The 19,775-nt window shown below is 31.4% G+C and overlaps 1 protein-coding gene across 1 annotated transcript in view; it reads right to left on the minus strand.

Annotated features, from left to right (window-relative positions):
- LOC115885116 (serine protease inhibitor dipetalogastin) overlaps positions 1-18,250 on the minus strand; it is an 81,137-nt gene extending 62,887 nt beyond the window's left edge. Inside the window, exon 1 of the mRNA XM_030903903.1 lies at positions 17,908-18,250. Coding sequence (XP_030759763.1) covers positions 17,908-17,992 — 85 coding nt within the window. The 5' untranslated portion in view covers positions 17,993-18,250. The remainder of the gene's footprint in view (positions 1-17,907) is intronic.
- Positions 18,251-19,775: the final 1,525 nt, after the last annotated feature.

Genomic DNA, 19,775 nt, shown 5'->3' on the forward strand with positions numbered 1-19,775 from the left:
AATTTATTGTGTAGAAAATTAAAATTATTGAGAATTTAGAAGCACACAAATATGCAAAATGTGGGTAACGTAGGAGGTGGTCCAGAAAAAGTTCAAATGTCAAGCATTTTTTTTGCAAAATAACTTTATGGTATAGTATTATAGTTACCATAAAGTTAAATACTTGTACTTAATTAAGAGAAAAAAATAATATTTGTTTGACCCGAGGATCTATTGAGTGATGTTTACTTGAAATAACAAAGTGGGATCAAAAGAAATTAGATAAAAATGATATATAAATATTTAGAATTGTTTATTGAAACAAACAACGCCAATGCTTGTAAGATAGCGTCTGATACCTAAATAGTAAATCATTATGTTGTCAGTTGAGTGCTAGCAACGAATTCACCTATATTTCCAGCAATAAACTGTGCAAATTATATAGCCAGGAACCATTCATTCGTTCTGCCATGGTACCACCACGTGAACCAATGACCCGCAAAAACAATTTAACAAAAACCGTTATAACTACCTTGAGACTGGACGCATATAGCTTGATTCGGTAAAAAATCGATCAAAACGTTTATTCAATTCGTTGTAATGTGAGAAAAAATTAAGTCTCGAAACTCTAACATAAATAAAATACCTATAATAGGGATGCCCCCCATAGGTATATCGAATAATATCATACATGATGACAATAATGAAAATAGTTTTATATAGAATATAGAAAATTAAAAAAAACATGAAAATATGGTTGAATTTTTTCCTAAGTCCGAAAATCAAAGGCAGAAAGCTATGGTAATAAAATTTAGATTAGTTATTATTAGTTTTAATTTATTATTAATTTTGAGTAACGTCATATTTTTTACTGTTGTTAAAGTATCGCATTTTTCTGTAACTATTATTACCCTTTCCCTATTAGCATTGAACTAATTTTGTATATAACATTTTAAAGCTTGAGTTTCAAGCATCCGATATCCGAAATTAATTTTATTGGTTGAATTTAAAGATTTAGTTTGGTGCGAAAATTAAGCAGTTTTTAAATTTATTACATTTTCGTGCGCGTTCATCGGAAGTACGATTTGCTTGTGATGATCATTTTATATTTTCATTTCCATAACGATTTCGCTGTTATACTTATTGTTTAAGAGCTAGTTACGTTTTCGGGAGAGAATTTTAAGAAAACTGGTTCTTTAATATATCTTTTGTTATGCTCCCCTAAACTGAGTGCGGACTACTGCGGATCCTATCTGTATTCAACACCCGTTCACTACTGCGCATCACAAATTCGCCGTGTTTCAGGAACCTAGGAAGCTAGGACAAACATAGGTATGTGTAGCATATTTAGTTTCATAAAAAAAGTAGCAAAGTAATGTGAAAATGGCATCATTGTATCTCTACTCATAAACGATAAATCCCATAAAACACACGAAAATTGGATACCCTGTTCAGATGTGATGCGCAGTAGAGAACCGCAGTAGTCTACCGGCAGCTAGACGGCCCGCACTTTGGTCAGGAGAGCACAGCATAAGGAGAGCATAGCAAAAGATATATAATTGATATCAATTAAAGTTTTAGTTACATAATCGAGGGCGCGATTTTTAAATTCATTGTTGCCAATCATGGATATATTCGGCGCAGGGCCGACTAACTGGAATTTAAATTTTACGCAAGAAATTTGTAGTGGGATATTATTGGCCGTAGGCCGCTATTACACTATCAAATTTCTTTGACAAAGACCCGTTATACAATATACGAGTATTTTAATAATAATTTGACAGTGTTGATATGCAATATTTTATAAAATCACACATATTACACTGTCAAATTCTTTGACAAAATAAAATTTTTGACAAAGAAATTTGATAGTGTAATAGCAACCTCTTAGAAAAAAAATCATCCAGATTTTCATGTCATCAATAATGTACTTCAATTATATTGTAAAATAAATTAATATTACTTAATATGATATTATTGACTGAAGCTCACAAAACTGACCTATTTTAAAGCTTAATCTAAATATTTCTAGCTTAAAATTGATAAAATTCTGTCTAATGGAATTTGTAATTATAATATCAAAATATGTCAATAAATTCTTCCATCAATAATAATTCCAATTCACTCTTAATAAATTTAATAACATGACTGTAAGCGTGCGGTAATAAATTAATAATTATTATTATCGGTGTCAAAAACGTTAATAACTTTAGACAAGACGATTGCCCCTATCAAGAGAATTGAATGATGAGTTGTGCGAGCTAGTTTTTATGATGCTAATGGCTGTTAAGTAACATTTTTTTCTTTTAATTTATCTTTGTTGGTTTGATTTGTATTGTTGTAGGAAGTTTATGTCAAAAGTTATGGAAATTAAAACTTTGTTTTGAAGGAAAAAAAAATGTTACACAACCTCTTATAATGAAATAACTTTATTCTATTTCTCTTAATTTGATAAGTATTGTAAGTGAATTGGAAATATGTCAAAGTTCCAAGAATTAATTAAACATTTATAATTATTGTAAAAATAATGAATATAATTATTATGCAATTAAGTATTAATAAAATCATTACCAAATAAAAAAACTACAATTACGTCGTTTAATAGCAAAGAGGATATACCGGGTGGTGCATGGTAGAGATGAGCAAAACTGCGATTCTCCAATAGCAACCGAAACTGCGATTGCAATTTTTAAATCGCAGCGACTGTAACCTGCGATTGCGATTTTAATATTAAAATATTGTACAAGGTATAAAATTGTCTGTGTGTATGTATCTACCGGGTGCGTCTCAAAAGTGGCTCACCCCTATAACTTTTTTATTTTTTCAGATAAAAAAAACGGTATTTGGTATGTTAGTATATGGCATAAATAAGGATTGATTGACGTATTCAAGTGTTTTCGATCACTTCCTCTTTCACCGGAAATGAGTACAACTTTTGATTTTTAAATGGCACTCTCGGTATTTTTTTACTTTATTCGATAGAAAATGACATTAAGAATAGAATGACATATCATATGTCAACTTTTGACATTCTCGCTTAATAAAATATCGTATTTTAAAATTCAATCTAGAGGGTAATGGCTATGTTAAAAACTCTAATTCTTAATCAAGGAAAAATAGATTTGATCGTCTAATGTTTTTAGTGTCTTGTCCTGGCCCTTGCCGGTTAGAAAATGCTCAAATCCTATTTTTAATAATATCTCAATTTTTTCAAATGGAACAAGGGTGGCTCATTAGCATATTCGGAAAAAGCATTTTTTTACGAATAATTTGATACCACACACTTGGTATTTCGAGTCAAATTTTCGTTACGAACCGCAAGTTATAATTTCGAATAAACCGTATGCGAACAGGTCAAAAGTTGACATATGATATATCATTCTATTCAAAGTGTCATTTGGCTATCGAATAAAGCAAAAAAAAACCGAGAATGCCATTTAAAAATCAAAAGTTGTAGTCATTTCCGGTGAAACAGGAAGTGACCAAAAACAATTGAATACTCAGTCAATCCTAATTTATGTCATATACTAACATACCAAATCTCGTTTTTTATGTAAAAAAATAAAAAAGTTATAAGGGTGAGCCACTTTTGAGACGCACCCGGTATAGCTTAACAGTTCAAAAGAGTTAATAATAATCAGTTGTTTAGTTGATCTCATTTTTTTATCAGAAAAAATAAAATAGTTATAGGGGTGAACCACTCTTAAAAAACACCGGGTATATTATTGATCATGGCCCTAGAAAATAATACCTTCTCTATAAATAAATTATATCAGAGAGATATCTATAAATAAATTATATCAAATTCAATCGCAGTTTACTACAAAATGCTTCAATAGACCACAAAATTACATTCGCAACAATATCACAAATCGCAACCTAAAAATTAAAACTCGCAGATAGAAATCACGGTCTCAGTTTACAAAATCACAATCGCAGCCAAATCGCAGCTATAGTTGGTACTGGTTGCCTAAATTGAAACTCGTAAGTAGAAGAAATCGCAATCGCAGTTTCCTATGAGAGCCAATCGCAGGTTACGATTGCGATTTTAAAATCATTGCGACTGAATCACAGTTTGCGATTTTTTGCTCATCTCTAGTGCATGGTCGTTGGAAACATAGGAAATCTCATGCACGTTTTTTTTTTTTTTTGATCTGTCCAAATATTGGTTCCCTTGTCAATTTTACAGCGAAGTTGTCCGGAGGGTTTTAAAGGTCTGCCTATGCTAAAACTGCGTCTATTTCTAAATTAAAACTGCACAGGTAACAATGCCAAACCAGGCAAATGCCAATAACGTACCTAAAGTTGTCATCGTACCTATAGTTTTGTTAATGTCAAATTATATTTTTTAAACGCTAAGGTATGCGCTAAGGTGCGTACTCACTAGAGCATTTTGCTCCGAACGAACCAAACGAGCCGAGCGCGCAGAGCCGAATTCGGCAAGTGAATACTTGTTCGAAGCAAAATTTCACCGAACCGAGCGCGCCAAACATTTTCGCCGGCTTGTCGGTACATGCATTTTGCTCAAAGGGGATGCGTTGTTCAGTGGGTACGGAGGTTCGTTGTATTCATGGTGTTGTAATAATACGTTGATAATTCGCGGCTAAAAATTTTCATTGTTTTGATTTTTCTTTGCTCAAACGGAATGGAGTGGAATAGAGAAAAGTTCCGTCAGTTAATAGATATTTATGAACAATATCCAGTGCTTTGGAATCAAAAGGATAGATTATACTGTAATAAAGTTAAGAAGTTTGATGCGTGGAGGCAGATAGATGAGATCATGGGATGTGCTTCAGTTTTCAGAAATTTCAGAAGGGAGAAGGCGAAAGGAAAAAAATCTATTGGAACGGGAAAAGGTACATTTACACAAATTATAACGAATATAACAATAAAGCTTGTTTTTTTTAATGGCAAGATTTGGCAACTGTCACATGATTTTTAACCTAGCTGTAAAGAAGCAATCACGTGAAAAATGTCAAATTTTTATTTAAAAAAAACAGCCTTTACAGCTTGTTTTTTATTTAAATGGAAAATTTTGGCATGTGTCAAATTTTTAAATATTTCCAGCGACTGAACAATTGCATTTTCGGGTACACTAATGATGCTAATTTGTTAACGGTAACCTAGAGATTCAAAACGCGACTAAAAATTAAATACAACTGAACGTGGGAACACAGCGAACGCAACAAGCACTCTGAACATCGCGATCTTTTCCTTATTGAGTTCGTTCATGTGTGCTCGGCTCGCTTGGTTCGTTCGGACCAAAATGCTCTAGTGAGTACGCACCTTCTTGCCTCGTTCGAACCATTTTTAAATTACAAATATACATTTCAGGAACACTAAGCGTAGGTACTATAAAGTAGTATTGTAGACAGCATAACCAATTACATTTGACAATAATAAAATCGTAGGTTGACAATTTAAGGTATGTTGGGATTTGACTGGTTTTGCATTGTTAGCTGTTCAGTTTTAATTTAAAAATGGATGTAGTTTTTCTTAAATTACTTAAAGTCAGCTTGCCCAGAATTGTTCAGTGTATTCTTACTTTAAGATAGCCTACTTACGTTACGATAGGTTTCAAAATATCGTATAATAAAAAAGACAATGTCAGAGTAACCGCTGAAAATTTGACCGTTAACGATAATTTTGGTTGGAATAGAAGACGTCAATTTCTTTTTTCACCCCTTGTAATGTATATTAAAATGTGTCTTTATTTATATATTTTATTATTTTTTACATTGCTTTTCAATCGTATGATATATTGTTACGTTTGACTTTTGAGTATCGATATACAATAAAACAAAATAAAATCTTTTTATTAATTTTATTCAGGTAGTTACCCACCTTAGCTATGGCTACAGCGTTATTTATGAGAGCAAAAATAATAATAAATACTGATGTAGACGAGACAATATGCAACTCTATAGCAACTTTGTTGCATGATTTCAATGCGGCTGTAAGTATCTACTTACGCCTGAAGTCACCCTGTAAGTATTCAAAAGTAACTGAAAGTTTATATAGAAGTAACTGAAAGTTTAAATTGAAAATCGACGTTGGAGTGATTTTCGAAAACTACTAACGTTTCAACATAAGTATATGTGGGATATTAATTGTATTATTATATTAGACCTTATAACAAAACTCATCTGACGAAAAAGTGTTAATGTGGTATATTAATATGGAGTAAAAATTTTACTAATTACTTTACTTTTATTTTACTAATTAAATTCGTTCCAAAAAACGATACGCCACTGGCCATTAGAACAATCCCAAATGCGCCTAGTTGCCGGGGTTGGAAATTTTAGACTTCTCTGTCTCTTCTGTCCTTGTTTGACACATTGGAATGTTTGATACACTACCAACGAGTATTTATGAATGAGATGTTTGGTCTATCCTTATAATGTCTTTGGTTAATACAAATAGTCACTCTTGAAACTGTGTACGAGTCTTAGTGATTTACTGAATTAGAATGAATGTTCCCTATTAATTTCAGTACTTCCCATTTAAGTATTATTTAACTTTATCACTGTGATTTTAGATTACGATTTAAACAATCTCAAATGCTAGTCTTTAACAGTCTTAAGAAAAATAATAAAGCAAATTGTATGTGTTTTTAAATAAATCCGCCTTTATATCAGCGGCGTAGCGTAGCGTCAATACAAAGGGATATAATAAGTAACTGCAATTAACATTTTACCAGCACAATAAAGTTACTATACTACTACGGAAATTTAAAGTGTATATCCTTAACTTTGAAACTTATAAACTTACTAACTTATCCATAACCTTGAAATATCAATATTTTCATTGACCAGTATTGTACTTTTTAGCATTGAATAGTACGACCATAAATTGGACGGCTGCATTTTCTTTGATTTTTCAGAAAAAATATGCTAAAAGTATGTTTTCACTTGATCTTCCTTCTCGCACGTTTTTTAGTTGCTTCCATTTTTGAAAATTGTTGTATTCCTTTTCATAAGTTATTCGAGATTTAAATGGAAGTAGATTCGATATGGCGTTTGTAGCCTCAGCCTGTATATCTGTTGGTAATTTACTTATTTCATTTTGAGCCATTTCTGGCTCCAATTGAATCAGCAATCGACACGAAAGAGAATTAAAAAATATTGACTCAAAACCAGGCCCGTTCCTGGGGTATCAGGCGCCTACGTGCAGCATTTTTTGGTGCGCCCTTTTTATACCGTATGATCGAAAAGAAACGGCGTCCAGTTGGCTTAGAAATGACGATCGATGACATTTCCCATATAATTTTACATATAAAATGACAGCGATCTTCATTTTATAGCCATCGTTGACGCCGTTTTTATTCGATCGTACGGTATTAAATCAATTAGGTATATATTTTAATCTTAATCTCAAAAATTTAAAGAATTTATATTCTGCGACAAACGAGCAATATGTAATTGGAAATGTAAAAAAAATATTCTAATTAAAGTATAAAAACATTTATTAAATAAATAAAACGAACAAAACCACAAATATTTAGTAACAAAAATAGTACCCTAAAGAAAAAAACTGACCCATTTTATATGAAATATATAAAAACAATAAACTAAAATTCGGAAATAATACACATGTACTGATTTCTTTCGAAAATCGACAACTATGAAACTATGGACTTCCCGGACACAAACGGTACATTGTGAGACAGGAAATTGTAGAGGGAAACAAGCCCTATAACATAGGATACAACATTTTAATAAACAGTGCTTTCCATAGTATCAATAAAATGAAAAATATACGAAATAATATACATGTACTGATTTCTTTCGAAAATCGACAACTATGAAACTATGATCCCTTCCCCGACACAAACAGTAGTGAGACAGGAAATTGTAGCGAGAAACAAGCCCTATAACATAGGATCAACATTTTCATGAACAGTGCTTTCCATAAAATCAATAAAATGAAAAATATACGAAATAATATACATATACTGATTTATTTCGAAAATCGACAACTATGAAACTATGATCCCTTCCCCGACACAAACAGTACATTGTGAGACAGGAAATTGTAGAGAGAAACAAGCACTATAACATAGGATCAACATTTTCATGAACAGTGCTTTCCATAAAATCAATAAAATGAAAAATATGCGAAATAATATACATGTACTGATTTCTTTGGAAAATCGACAACTATGAAACTATGAACCCTTCCCAGACACAAACGGTACATTGTGAGACAGGAAATTGTAGAGCGAAACAAGCCCTATAACATAGGATACAACATTTTAATGAACAGTGGTTTCCATAAAATCAATAAAATGAAAAAATACGAAATAATATACATGTACTGATTTCTTTCGAAAATCGACAACTATGAAACTATGATCCCTTCCCAGACACAAACAGAACATTGTGAGACGGGAAATTGTAGAGAGAAACAAGCCCTATAACATAGGATACAACATTTTAATGAACAGTGCTTTCCATAGTATCAGTAAAATACAAAATATACGAAATAATATACATGTACTGATTTCTTTCGAAAATCGACAACTATGAAACTATGATTCCTTCCCCGACACAAACAGTACATTGTGAAAAAGGAAATTGTATAGAGAAACAAGGCCCTATAACATAGGATACAACATTTTAATGAATAGTGCTTTCCATAAAATCAATAAAATAAAAAATATACGAAATAATATACATGTACTGATTTCTTTTGAAAATCGACAACTATGAAACTATGATCCCTTCCCCGACACAAACAGTACATTGTGAGACAGGAAATTGTAGAGAGAAACAAGCACTATAACATAGGATCAACATTTTCATGAACAGTGCTTTCCATAAAATCAATAAAATGAAAAATATGCGAAATAATATACATGTACTGATTTCTTTGGAAAATCGACAACTATGAAACTATGAACCCTTCCCAGACACAAACGGTACATTGTGAGACAGGAAATTGTAGAGCGAAACAAGCCCTATAACAACAACATTTTAATGAACAGTGGTTTCCATAAAATCAATAAAATGAAAAAATACGAAATAATATACATGTACTGATTTCTTTCGAAAATCGACAACTATGAAACTATGATCCCTTCCCAGACACAAACAGAACATTGTGAGACGGGAAATTGTAGAGAGAAACAAGCCCTATAACATAGGATACAACATTTTAATGAACAGTGCTTTCCATAGTATCAGTAAAATACAAAATATACGAAATAATATACATGTACTGATTTCTTTCGAAAATCGACAACTATGAAACTATGATTCCTTCCCCGACACAAACAGTACATTGTGAAAAAGGAAATTGTATAGAGAAACAAGGCCCTATAACATAGGATACAACATTTTAATGAATAGTGCTTTCCATAAAATCAATAAAATAAAAAATATACGAAATAATATACATGTACTGATTTCTTTTGAAAATCGACAACTATGAAACTATGATCCCTTCCCCGACACAAACGATACATTGTGAGACAGAAAATTATAGAGAGAAACAAGCCCTATAAGATAGGATACAACATTTTAATGAACAGTGCTTTCCATAAAATCAATAAAATGAAAAATAAATAGATGAGATCAATGTGCTGCCGACAGACTGCCCTAGACTTGTTTATTCGGTGCGGCCAACGCAAAAAAGACGCTAAGCAAACTTTATCCTATGATGGTTTAAGTATTTGTTTATTGGCAAGAAAGCGTATCGGTTTTTTGTTACAAAGTACTGATTGACCCTTTGATTGTGCGCCCCCAAAATGTTCCGCCTACGTGCGTGCACGCACTGCACGCTCGCTAGGAACGGCCCTGCTCAAAACTGACAACTAAAGAGTCAGCTTTATTTATTTGTCAAATTACATAGAAACCAACGCCAACCCAGCACAATATTTTTTTCTACTCGTAATAAATTCCTTGAAATAATAATTTCTGAATATTTTTTAAAACGTAACTCGCTATGGAAAAAAATATTGTTTTATACACGACGATAAAATTGCATTATCGTCTCCCGAAATTAATTCACTCGCGATTTCATCGCTCGTGAATTAATGTTTTTGGTCGACAGTAAAATAGCAAAAATAAATACCATTTTATCGTCATGTATAAAAAATAACTATTTTTTTTATTAAAGTCTTTAATTACTAAGTGACAAAAATAAAATATACATAAAATATTATGACAGGAGATCTCAGTGACTTTTTAAAATAAAAACGTATTACAATATTTTGAAGGGATGCGACGCAACACCCGCGTCAAGGAAGCTTCACCGCGGATTTATACTAAAAATTAAAATTTTGAATGATAGATTAGGGGAGATGAATGTCACGACATCTCACCAAGGGGAAATTGGGAACAAAATATCGTTAAAAACGCCTTACATAATTAATGGATGCCTCCTTAGTCTCTTAACGTAGCATCCGATATGAATGAGACAATAGATTTTATACTGAATGATCCGCAAGTTTGGATAAAATCAATTAAACCATTTTTTGCCTTTCGAAAAGCCTCATCAGTGTGCAAATATCGCAGAAAATAGCTGTTTTAGAGAACTCCCGCTTTATTTATTACATCAAATTTGCTGCCAATTTATTGATATAATAGCTATAACTGTACCGTTTTTTTTCTTTTATTTAATGATATAATTTCCGAGAAAAAATATCGATATTTTCGGATAGACAGTGTCAATATATTTGTTATATCGATTTGTTTCTCAATAACCCTTTTCTCTTCACTTTTGATTTATAGGAATTAGGTATAGCTTCCTTCTACACGTGTGAACTTACTGTATATTTGATCCTATTTTTTTATACTGGGACAGATGTCTGAACAACAACCTCAAAATCCATTCAAGTTGCCTTTTTCATTCTTATACAATTACGACAGCCGTTTGTGTTGAGAACGGTATCAATGAAATTTAAGTAGATTAAAAATGTAGGTATAATAGTCGTTTCGTCTGGTTAGAGTCGGTCTCAGCTTGATTATTTTCGGGATACCTACTATATCCCGAGTCACGAGATACATAGATAAACATACAATTATATTGTGTTAAACAAATAAATAAGGAAATAACCCAGACTACAAATAGTTGTATGCAATCAAACATTTTAAATTTATATTCTTCACTTTCATCGAAAAAATTTCACGCAATATATTTTATTCAATTAAACCAAAAAAAATGAATATATCACTTTAATAGGTTGTGTATAATTATAAATTATAATAAACCTGCTTTAATTTCATTGCTTTCAGTACAGTTATATTTTATTTATATACGTCAGATGAGTTACCAACTATAAGAAGTACGTTTTTTTATTTTTTAACAGTTTTCAGGAAATATGCGCGTAGTGGAACGAGTTTGGCGTATAAATTTATATATAACTTAATCAGTACGAGCTATCGGTATTTCTTAAAGTACTTGTATTATCAACATATTCTGACTTTTTGTGCTAAATATAGAAATTGACTTTGACAGAGTTTTTGAAACTACTTGACTTGAAAGACCATGATTTAAGCAGAAGAAATAATACTTAAATCATTCAAACTTTATTTTGAAATTGACATAAAATTTAAATCATTTGATTTTAGAAATTCTTTACAAATTAAGATCTAAATCTTTTTGAAATTGACTTCTTATAGCTCTGTTTAGGAGCATCATCAGAAAAATTCTAGACATGGTTATAGATTATTGAAAATTTGAGATGTATCTTTAGAATTCTTATAACTTTGGTTTTATAGTTGGTTAGTCAACTTGTTGGGTTGGTTAATTTTTTCCTAAGAGGCTGTTTCATGCAGCAAAAGATAGAGACCTACGAGTCTTCAATGAAAAATTCATGGAGGTCGCCAACGCCTGAAGTCAGGCACGGCACCGGAAGAAGAAATCTTCCTGCATCTAGCATGGTACTCGTAAGGTCAAAATGGCTTATATTTTCGTAATCTACGTTTTTTCTTTAGTTGATAACGTTAATTTTATCAAAATTGGTGACCAAAATAGCCAATTTTTATCACATTTTTGGCTATCTTTTCCACTTTTTCAGAACTCTTTAAAATATAGCTATGCTATTGACTGTTGGCTATACAGAGTGAGCTTTAAAAAAGCGCAAATATTTCCAGGGCCGGTAGATCTCGATAAAAGAAACATATTTTCTCCTTACCGTTTTTCCAAGTCCAAAATAATCGGGATATTTCACTTCGAACATTAAAAAAATATATATTTTTTACTTAAATTTTGAGAACCACTGGATCTTTTCTTTCTTGTAAATTTAATCTGCTACCTATGTTGTCATATTATGAAGATATTATGTTTTTTAAGTAAAAATAAAAAAAAGCCAAAAAAAAATTTCAAAAAATTTAAAATTTTCCAAATTTTTTTTTTGCGAAAAAAAACATCAGACGTATTTCTGGGATCAAAATACCATCCCAAGAATATTTGCACTTATTCAAGACTCAACCTGTAGAATTTTTAAAAAAATCAGAATTTCTAAAAGAGATATATGTTTTTTTTCGAATATACAGGGTATCCTAGAAATAAGTGCAAGAATTTTAATGGCTGGTAGACCTCGATAAAAGAAACATATTTTCTCTTTATCGTTTTTCAAATAAGTCCAAAATAACGGAGTTATTTTACTTTCAAAATTTCCAAAAAAGATGATTTTTTGCTAAAATTTTGAGAACCACTGGATTTTTTCTGGATTTTCTTTCTTGTAAATATAATATAATGCCTATGTTGCCATATTATCAAGAAATGTTTTTTAACTAAAAACTAAAAAAAATTCAAAAAATCTTTCAAAAAATTTCGAATTTTTAAAATTTTTTTTTGGCGAAAAAAACTCCTAGGCGTGTTTCTGGGGTTGAACTATACTACCAGTTAAAATACTTGCACTTATTTCTGGGACACCCTGTATAAACGTTTAAATTATGAAATGTTCAGATTAGATAAGAACATTTTTTGAACCCTTGTAAAGTCAAAATGGTATATGCAGTCGACATAGACAATTTTAAATTTTATTATGTAATGTCAGTAATTTTATCAAAATCGATAACTTCCAAAGTCACCAATTTTGATTTTTTTTTGAAAAAAGTCGAAAAATATCCTATTCTTCACATTTCCAGGGCTCTCACAGCTTTAGTAGATATCGTTATAAAATTTTGGAAATTATTTTTTGAACACTTGATTTTGAACGATTTTTTGGGAATTTAGCTAAAAATTACCTGTTTTTGGCTCTTGGGTCTCAGAAAAATTGTAAGCATTTGTCGAAAATATTTGAAATGCATTTACAAGCTTATGTGATATTCCAATTACGAATCTCTTTACGTATTTTAACGATTTTTATTGTGGCTAAACCTATACTGGGACTTTTAACACCCTGTTGACAAATGTTATATTTATTTTTTATTCTTCAACGTAAAGTTTTCCATTAAACATTTCTGAACCGCTACCTTAATTTTACAATAAAATGACGTTCATAATAATTACTTTAAAACAAGCTTCTTATAAAATGCCGCTTCTTTTACGATGTCCGGAGCCCATTATGAGATTAAATGACATTTTTTACGGTAATTTCACGACTGCTTTCGTAACTGTTGTAGCTCTGGCGTTTTTTGTGGGCCGTGAGACACATTTTTCGACGTTTATCATTTATCACAGGTTACTAGGGATGGGCAATTTAGGAAAAATATCGATATACTATACGATCTATAAAAGACACCATCAGATTGGATTTGTAAATGACGATCTAAAACATTTTAAATGTGAGTGAGTATTTCAGAATGTTTGAACTAGAATATTAGTAGTTTTAAAAGTGAATCTGCCGGGAGTATTGTCAATTAGCTAAAATGGTCTACCATATTTATATTTTGATAGAGAAATTGAAATATATTCTAGATATGTAATAGAAAGACGAGTAGAAATATCAGTATTGGCTATTTACATATTGATTTTTATTTGAATATTGATATTAATAAATATCGATATTTTTGGACGTCCCTCATGGCCATTTTATTAACGGAATTTGCCTTTCGGCAACGGACGTTGTTTTTTTTTGAAACAAGGCGAAATATTTACAAGAGAAAATAAAAATTCTCTTATACAGTTCGTTGATTTTTACGGAAAACGGTATGAGGACGCAGACCAGCTGCCGTGGTTGCTACTGCTGACACTGAAGATACAGGGTGTCCTAGATATGAATGATAAAATACACTTTACTACAAAACTTTAGTATATATCGTTACCGCAATATAAAATTTTAAAAATAAATATTTTTTTGTAAAATACTACAGGGTTTACGACTCACAGATTCCAAATACTATTTCAAATGACTTAATTATTAATACCATATGATCGAAAAAAAAAAACGGCGTCCAGTTGGCTTGGAAATGACTATCATTGACGTTCTCCATATAATTTTACATATAAAATGACAGCGATTTTCATTTCATAGCCATCGCTGACATCGTTTTTTTTTCGGTATTTATTAGAATCATACGGTAATTACTGTATGTTATTAACAATAGATTTATCAGCCACAGACAACACAGGTTAAATTAACAAAAAGGTTCTTTAACATTATGTAGGTATTCTTAATGTTGCTCAAGTGTTCTTATTACAACTTGCTGGTAGTGGACTGGATATAATATATGACAAAAAAACGACGTCATGGTGGCTATTACAACTGAAGTTGATGATCATTTTTGCCTGGTCGACCTCCAAATATTATACATTAATAATTGACAAAAGAACTTAACAAACATTAATATATAAAGAAAAAAAAATGAAAACCGACAAAATTATTATAGATTGTTGTCTTAAAAGATACTACTATGCCGTTTTCTGATCATACGGTACTTTAACAACATTACAGTACTTTAACAACTCTATTTATACTGGCCAGTATTTTTATGAATTTTTAAAACTCCTGTTAAGTGTGCATATATTTGAGACATCCTGTATATGCCAGTCATGTAGAATTTATGTCCGACGGTAATTTAAATGTAAATAAAAGCGATATAATGCCTATCTGTAATGTCTTGGTAAATATAACTAACAGGTACACGGATTAGAATAATGTTAGAAATACAAAATTTATATGCACGTGAGTGTTTGTGAATGCAAAAATCAATAGAAGGTTTGTTTTCACATTGTTAGCGGTTGCTCAAATCATGTCCATCCATTTCTATTTTCTTTTAGACTAAAAATACATTTTTTGATTTAAATCTAAAAGAGGGTAAGTCAATCGCTTTGATTATGACAAAACATATATTAAGTATGTTCTCGGAGCGTCTATACAAGATAATAAACTTTTTTTTTAATTATTATTTTGAGAAAAATACATTTTTTATAAAAAAAAATTCTTGTTCTAAAATGGTTGATCTTGTTTTGGTATTTTCATGCTTTTCTATTTTAGAAAAAAAGCCCTCAAAATCAAAACGCATTTCTATGGTAATATAATTTCTTATTCACACTTTGATAGATGGTTACTATTAATTTTTATTGACGTCATATTTTTGCTTTTAATTAATTGCTAATAATATAGCATCACCCTTTCCAATAACTTGTATCACCCTTTCTGTAACATTGAACTAAATAATTTTTGTGCTTCTTTGACATTTTAAAACAGCAAAAAGCAATGACTCTAAAAAAATATAATAATAATCTATACTAATATATAAAATCCTTAAGTGACTGACATACTGATTAATCACGATCCTGCTCAAACTACTGAACTTAAGAAGCTCAATTTTGGCATACAGGTTGATTCTAGGGTGTAGAGGTTCGATAAGAAGGGATATTTCGAAATTCCAATTCCAAGAGGGTGAAACCACCCCTCAAATATTACAAAATTTTTTATTTAAAAAACGGTCAAGTTTCCGAAAAAACGCTTAAACAGGTATATTTTATTTTGTTTTTTTACATATTTTAAGATTTTTTAAAAATGTATACAGGGTGTTTCGAAAAATCTGGTCATTGATTAATCACGATCCTGCTTAAAGCGCTTGACGTAAAAAGCTGATTTTTGAAAACAGTTTGACTTTACGGTGTAGAGGTTCGATAAGAAGGGATTTTTCAAAACTACAATTATAAGGGGGTGAAACTATCCCTCAAATATTAAAATATTTTTTATTTAAAAACCGGTGAGTTTTTCGGAAGAACTCTTAAACACGTATATTTTATTTTGTTGTTTTACATATTTTAAGATTTTTTATAAATTTATACAGGGTGTTTCATAAAATATGACCATTGAGCAATCACAATTCTGCTTAAAAACTGCTTGACGTTTAAAGCTGATTTTTGGCAAACGGATTGACTGTGGGGTGTAGAGGTTCGATAAGGAGGGGTTTCTCGAATCTCAAATTCCAAGAGGATGAAAACGCCCCTCGAATATTACAATATTTGTTATTTAAAAAACGGTTAGTCTTTCGGGAAAACGCTTGGATAAGCATAATTTATTTGTTTTTTTTACATATTTTGAAATTTTTTAAAAAATCATAGAGGGTGTTCCAAAAAGTTGGGTAATTTCTTAACCACGATTCTGCTTAAACTGCTTGACGTAAAAAGCTTATTTTTGGCAAACGGATTTTTCGAAAGTCAAATTCCAACGAGATGAAACTACCCCTCAAATATTACCAAGTTATATAATAATATCGCCATATTGTTTTTTCTCATGCTGACATAAATGAGAGAAAATTTTATCCAGTTTGTATGTTAATGGAAATTCTTGCTTTGCTTTATCACCATTACAAATCATTAATTCTCCAAAAACATTATTTTTCGGTCAGAACCATGTTTCCTGAATATGTTGTTTTTTTACTTGAACTTTTGAAAAATGAACTTGCCACAAACATTTTGCAATTTTTTTAATTATCGTTACTTTTTGTTGTTATTCATCATAATAACGAGGTGGCTTTGGTGATTATTGTTGTGTACGATTAAATATGGTTCTAAGTGTCGAAGATTCTGCAAAAGTCATTGATCTCGTTGAAGATGACCGAAATTATGAATATTCGCTTGGTCCTTGAAGAAGAATGGGAAAACAAAACACAATATATTTGCACCCTCATTAACAGTATGAACCGATGTCTACAGACAGTTATAGCAGCCGGGGGAGGCAATACTAAGTATTAGAGTATTTTTTTTTGTTTTACATTTATGTTATTTTTTTAATATCCTTAGTTTTGTTAGTTTTACTAATACAGCAATATCTCTACTTTTTAACGTTTTTTAAATTTTAATATAGAGATCGATATGACATTACGACAATAATTACCAAAGCCACCTCGTTATATTAAAAAATAACATTATAAAATTATGATAGTTGAAAATTTTGCAAATTATTGGTGGCAAGTTTATTATGCTCTTAAAAATTAACCAGGGTATGTATTGACATGAATAAAAAAGGAAAATGCTCAGGAGACATAGTTAATCACAGTTAAATAACGAAACTATTGCACAGGGTGTTTTAAAGTAAAGGTAAAAAAACAACCCTTCAATTAACCTTGTATAATAAGCCAAATACTAAATTGATAAAAAAACTGAGTTTATGAATTCAAGTTGATTTATATACAGTGCTTGCTAAAAAAGTCATTATAATAGGACTAAAAGTAAAAAATATATAACACTTCAAACTTGACGAAAAAACCTCCGTTGCGTTTTTTTTTGCATCTGAGTGTATTTTTTGGCACACAGAAATTTGTGTTACTTCTTGGCATATTCTTTAAATACGAGTATATTTTTATTAAATCGAAAGAAAAAAAAAACAAGCATATAAATTTATGGAAAAAATTAATTTCAGCAGTTTATTAAAAATAAAGAAAAATTAGTTGAAATGAAAAAAAAAGATTTAGAGTTAATACATTTAACTGCTACTTTCTGGATTTTTTCTCTATAAATATTTTGAACAAACTGTTTTGAAAAAAAAATAATACAGGGTAAAAACATCTACATTACCTTTTATACTGTATCCAAGAATTATCAGGAACACCACCCCCATCATACTTCCTCCTGAATTGATAATTTTTCCACCAACCCTCATTTTCTTCACAAAATACCCTTTCCGTCCTCTTCGTTAGTCCCGATAATCGATTCTTCGATCGATAATATCCCGATTCGCACTGATCTATCTCCGATCTTTCGACGGATCGCAGGAGGATGGAACTCGCGACTTGTCACCTTCTTCACTTTCTGCTCGCCTGCTGCTTCCTCTTGGGCTGCCTGTGGCAGTCCGCGATTCCAACTGGTGCCGCGGCTGCTGTGGAGCCACGGCTTGAGCGTGGTGGGCCCCCGTTTCGGCCGCACACTGGCCTATATTTTTCGTCGGAAAGATGTCGACGATGGTGAGTTTGTCGTCAAGGTGGACGAGAAGAAGAGAAGTGCACAGATATGGCGAGAAAAACGGAGATTCGAGGCTTTCTTCAACGGAAAGTTGATTTTATTAGAGGCTTTTTTAAGAGGGACGAATGATAGAAAAAGAACATGCCCTAATAAGTGTCATTAAGCTTTAATTCATCACGGCCACATCGGTTTAAAACCTGCGTTGATGTTGTCCGATGTCTAGATTCCACTGTTTTTGATTTTTCCACTGGCACTGCTCTGCTTGTAGATTTCTGTCACTCATAGCTTTAAGGATTTTTATTCAATTCTTTACCGATCCTCCCCTTTTCCTTTTAAAATTCAGAATACACTCGATTGTTCGTTTTGGCAGTGTTTTTTTTCTATTCGTTAGTCATATCCATACCAGATTAACTGCTTTTTTCTAATATTTTTTACAACAGTGCCATCTATTCCCATTTGACATCGAATCTTTCCATTTATTATTTATTGTAGTCTCAATATTCTAGCAACATTTTCTTATTTCTTTCTACCAATCTTCATGCCCCAGATCCACATATTAGATGACTTTTGATCACTGGCTTTTGCAAGAGGAACGAATGGGTATTTTGTAAATAACTCATAACAGATTCTTATTCAGTTCGTTTGCGGTCGTCCTCTTTTCCTTTTCAAATTCGGTATCCATTCCATTATTTATTTTGGCAGTCGTGTTTTTTTTCTTTTCGTGTTTTTCTATTTCTTGGACATATCCAACTGCTTTCTTTACAACAATGCTTTCAATTCCTATTTGATATTGAATCTCCTTATTTATTAATTTTTGCAGTCTTGATATATTAGGTGATCTTCTCAACGCATACATTCCTATTGCTTTAACCATTTCTTGTTTCTTTCTGTCAATATTCATGTCCCAGATCTATATATTAGATGATTTTTGAAAGAAGTTGACGATGATGAGTTTGTCGCTTGTCGCCAAGGTGGACGAGAAGAAGAGAAGTGCATAAATATGGCAAGAAAAACGCGGATTGGAGGCTTTCTTCAACGCAATCTTGATTTTATTAGAGGCTATTAAACAGTGACGAATGGGTCTTGTTTAAATAATCCAAAACGGATTCCTTCTATCCAATTCGTTTTCGAATATGTCTTGCTCTTTTCCTTTTAAAATTCGGAATCTACACCATTGTTTCTTTTTGCAGACGTGTTTTTTTCCATTCGTTGGACATATCCATGCCAGATTAACTGTTATCAATATTCTTCATGATAGTGTCTTCTATTCCCATTTGACATCAAATCTCCTGATAGCAACTCTCATCTTTCTTCTTATTTTTTCTAGTTTCGATATTTTAGCTGATCTTCACAACGCATTCATTTCTTTTGCTTTAACCTTTTCTTATTTCTTTCTATCAATGTTCATATCCCAGATCCATATATTAGACAATGTTTGAAAGAAGTTGACGATGGTGAGTTTGTCGCAAAGGTAGACAAGAAGA

This window comes from Sitophilus oryzae, unplaced genomic scaffold (assembly GCF_002938485.1).
Source record: "Sitophilus oryzae breed Bouriz unplaced genomic scaffold, Soryzae_2.0 scaffold_374_pilon_pilon, whole genome shotgun sequence".
NCBI classification, from domain to species: Eukaryota; Metazoa; Arthropoda; class Insecta; order Coleoptera; family Curculionidae; genus Sitophilus; species Sitophilus oryzae.